Source organism: Mastomys coucha, chromosome X, assembly GCF_008632895.1.
Source record: "Mastomys coucha isolate ucsf_1 chromosome X, UCSF_Mcou_1, whole genome shotgun sequence".
Lineage (NCBI taxonomy): Eukaryota > Metazoa > Chordata > Mammalia > Rodentia > Muridae > Mastomys > Mastomys coucha.
This window is the reverse complement of record NC_045030.1, coordinates 102014625-102018954: the sequence shown is the minus strand read 5'-3', so window position 1 is coordinate 102018954 and position 4330 is coordinate 102014625. Positions and strand designations below refer to the sequence as shown.

At 52.5% G+C, this 4330-nt stretch overlaps 1 protein-coding gene across 1 annotated transcript; it reads left to right on the top strand.

Annotated features, from left to right (window-relative positions):
- The first annotated feature begins 1100 nt into the window (after window positions 1–1100).
- On the top strand, window positions 1101–3810 carry Cxcr3 (C-X-C motif chemokine receptor 3). The gene is made up of 2 exons (XM_031375597.1): window positions 1101–1298; window positions 2306–3810. The coding sequence occupies exons 1-2, from the start codon at window positions 1287–1289 to the stop codon at window positions 3395–3397; spliced, it is 1104 nt and encodes a 367-aa protein (XP_031231457.1). The 5' UTR covers window positions 1101–1286; the 3' UTR covers window positions 3398–3810.
- The last annotated feature ends 520 nt before the right edge of the window (window positions 3811–4330 follow it).

Here is a 4330-nt window from a genome sequence, read left to right as displayed (position 1 = left end):
AGGAAGTGTCAAAGTACAGACGCTATTCTGTTACTTGCTTCTTCTACCACATGGGCATGAGCTCCTCTGCATTCAGCCTCTTGAAAAATATGTGGCTCTCCCTTTGTGTTTAGCTGGATGAATATATCAGTTTGTCCATTTAAAAGATAGTGAACTACCCCACCCTGTTCGCAGTGGTGCACTCCTATCATCCCGGCTCTCAGGAGGCTGAGCCAGGAAGGTCACTGAGAGTTCAAAGCCAGGTTGGGCGCTACAGAATGAGACTATCTCAGAAAGAACCCAAACACAATTTTAAGAGTGTTAGCCTCCTTTTCAGATCACCCACTTTGAGATGGGTCTGTAAAAGAAGGCACCACCCTGGGACAGACCAGCACACGGTCTAGGTTGTTGAACAGTGAGCCAAGCAGTGTGATTCAGAAGCAGGCCTTGCACCTGGCAGCAGGGCTGCCCTCTACTTCCCTATTGTGTGGCTTCAGACCTTTCCTCAAAGAACCTTCCCCTAGACAGCCACCCCAGACCCTTCCTTAAGACCCAGGCTTTTTGGCTCTCACCAGACGGAACTCCAATATTCCTGATAGCCTGTTGTCCTATCAGCTGCACTGCACAAGCCCAGCTGCCAAACACTGAGTTATCAAGTATTTCCCAGTTTCTGAATGGGCCTCCTGAACAGCTCCGTCTGATCTGGGCATTATATGGACATTCCAGGTGACTTTGGGCTCATTATAATCCCATCATGATTTTATGTAGACATACCCATCAATGCCAAGTCTGATTCCACCGTCCCCAAATTAGAAAAGAGGTGGCACACTGCTCTTGGAAACGTCCTCCCTTCCCATGCAGTTATGCTAGCAGTAGCCATACCACAGCCCACTCTAACACAGTCCTAGTGAGACTCCGATCCCAGACGTGCTGAGGAGAAGGTCCCTTCAGGTGGGCTTCCCTCCTGCAGTCACTGCCACCAGGTCACACTTCCTGCCTGCTCTTAGACTTGCTTAGTTATTTATGAATGGTATTGAGTAGGACATGAACTGCAGACTTGGTAACAGTCCCAAGTTCCTGGCTCACCCCTCCCAAGTGTATTCACCTGGCCACAGGAGTGGCAGAGAAGGCAGAAAAGCCCTCTGTGGCGAGCTGGTATAGATCACCCTTTGGAAGAGGCTGTGCTAAACCGTGAAATCTTCACTTCCTCTGTTCACGGCAAGTTCCCAACCACAAGTGCCAAAGGCAGAGAAGCAGGCAGCACGAGACCTGACCCTGGCAGCCACAGCCGGAGCACCAGCCAAGCCATGTACCTTGAGGTAAGTTCTGCTGCCCAGCTCAGCTACAGTCCAGTGGCCAAGTGGCCGAGCTCAGATACCAGGGACAAGTGTGGGCTGGCCCACAGCCAAGAGGCACCTGAGGGCTCAGTAAGCAGCGTGGAAGGCAGAAGTTCTGATAAGAGCTTTGGTGGATTGGGAAACCCAGCCTGGCCACTAACCACGGGCATGTCTCCTGCCCCTGTGGCTTGGATGGCAAGCTGTAGAAACTCAACGTGGGTGATCTCTAGCTCTCAGATAGTTTGGGATAAGGTGGTGAGGTGAAGAAGAAGAGTCCTGCTATCGAGATGAAGGGGTATGCCCCCATTGTCCTTGCTCCTTGGGAGGCAGAGGGAGAAAACTCTTTTGAGCCCAAGAGTTTGAAATCAGCCTGGCCATCTTGGGAAGACCAATTAGGGCTTGGGTGGGAAGCTCAGTGGGTACCTAAGTGATTGCACAAGCCTCTGGGAAGGGGAAGAGAGGCATGCATGGTGTGTGTAGGGGTGCACAGTGGTTTGTAGAAAATCCTTATGTGAGACCAGGAAGTCAAGAGTCACCAGATAAGGGCTGAGGAGGGAAAAGGAGGGCCAGGGACTAGAAGATGGGGTAAGGAAGCACCTGGGGAGGTACGTGGTTGATCCAGGGGTGGCCATAGCATCGAGGCTGACAAACCACCGACAGTGAAGATGATGGGAAAGAATGGAAGGCTCCGGACCCTGGAAAGAAGTCCCTCCTCCTGCAGAGGATGGCTGCCCTGGGTGATAATCCAGAAAGGGTCTGGGGGCGGGGGGCATTGGGGGTTGCCAGCCTTTGAAAAGGGGGGGTCACCTTCCCAGTCTGAGTAGATGGAGTTAAGGAGAAGGGCCTGGGAGAAAGAAAGAGCCAGCTCGGGGTCTGGCTATTGCTAAGGGGGAATGACAGAAGAAATGACAGGGCACAAAATGGCAGGACAGTTGCCAGGCCTTTACAGAGAACGGCCTCCCTTCCCTCTTTCCCCCTTCCTTGGGCAGGTTAGTGAACGTCAAGTGCTAGATGCCTCGGACTTTGCCTTTCTTCTGGAAAACAGCACCTCTCCCTACGATTATGGGGAAAACGAGAGCGACTTCTCTGACTCCCCGCCCTGCCCACAGGACTTCAGCCTGAACTTTGACAGAACCTTCCTGCCAGCCCTCTACAGCCTCCTCTTCTTGCTGGGGCTGCTAGGCAACGGGGCGGTGGCTGCTGTGCTATTGAGCCAACGCACTGCCCTGAGCAGCACGGACACCTTCCTGCTCCACCTGGCTGTGGCTGATGTACTGCTGGTGTTAACCCTCCCCTTGTGGGCAGTGGATGCTGCTGTCCAGTGGGTTTTCGGCTCTGGCCTCTGCAAAGTGGCAGGCGCACTGTTCAACATCAATTTCTATGCAGGGGCCTTCCTGCTGGCCTGTATAAGCTTCGACCGCTATCTGAGTATAGTGCATGCCACCCAGATCTACCGCAGGGACCCCTGGGTACGTGTAGCCCTCACCTGCATAGTTGTATGGGGTCTCTGTCTGCTCTTTGCCCTCCCAGATTTCATCTTCCTGTCAGCCAGCCATGATCAGCGCCTCAATGCCAACCATTGCCAGTACAACTTCCCACAGGTGGGTCGCACTGCTCTGCGTGTACTGCAGCTAGTGGCTGGTTTCCTGCTGCCCCTTCTAGTCATGGCCTACTGCTATGCCCATATCCTGGCTGTGCTGCTGGTCTCCAGAGGCCAGAGGCGTTTTCGAGCTATGAGGCTAGTGGTAGTGGTGGTGGTGGCCTTTGCTGTCTGTTGGACCCCCTATCATCTGGTGGTGCTAGTGGATATCCTCATGGACCTGGGAGTTTTGGCCCGCAACTGTAGTCGAGAAAGCCACGTGGATGTGGCCAAGTCAGTCACCTCAGGCATGGGCTACATGCACTGCTGCCTCAATCCACTGCTCTATGCCTTTGTGGGAGTGAAGTTCAGAGAACAAATGTGGATGTTGCTCATGCGCCTGGGCCGCTCTGACCAGAGAGGGCCCCAGCGTCAGCCTTCATCTTCACGAAGAGAATCATCCTGGTCCGAGACAACTGAGGCCTCTTACTTGGGCTTATAATTCTGGAATGGAACTGTAGCCTGTGCAACCCAAGTCCTAACACACTCCAGGCTCTTGTCCTCCTTGTAGTTGGACTAGCTCGAACTTACCCATAACTTTGCTGCCGGGACGCACTGACAGCTCAGCGTATTTCCAGGTGTCCTGAGAACCACTCTTAGCTCCAAGGATGGCACCATTACTGTGCCTTACCTGCCATGCCCTATGTTGCTGTTTTAGAACTAGCTGCCTGGAGCCCTACCACCCTTCTAAATTAGCAAGTAGAAGTCGCCGTCCCTGTGTGAGAAGAGGAAGAGGTAAATAGCATATAGAGCCAAGGCCTTCCTCAGCACTGAAGGTGCCTATAGTCTCCAGTATTTGCTCAATTTTATGTCTAGAAACCCTGCATAAACTTTCAATAAACAAGGTAATAAGGACCAGGGTGTATTCACAGTCATTCTTTGGACCAGGTCTGGCTGGGCTCTGGTGTGTATTTTCTGACTCATTCTACCTGGCTTAGAGTCTCTTTCTCTGCCCTCCTGGGTTCTACTGTGCCCTCTACTGCACCCTCTGTGGTCTAGTGGAGCTATAAGACACAGTCACAGGTTTGGGTGGTGGCAGTGAATAGTTAAGCAGCTGGTTGTCTAGGTACACTTTGGGGCCACTAAACACTAATAAGCCATAAATTCCCGATCCCAACAGCTCAGGCCAGCAGGGAAGGTGTGGTAAAAATGAACAAATACCAAGCAATCTATACTACAGAGCAAGAGGGCGGTACACGCTGAGTCCTGAGCTCAGCAAGATGGCAGGATCTATCTGAAATGGCTCTCTGGAGACTTAAAGGGCAAGTGGCATCTCCAGGGCTAAGAGAAGGAAGTGTTCTTTATTTCTAAGCAGAAGAGAGAGCAGTAGCAGAGGCAGAGAGGCTGGAGGCAACAATGCTTTGGGGAGACTATG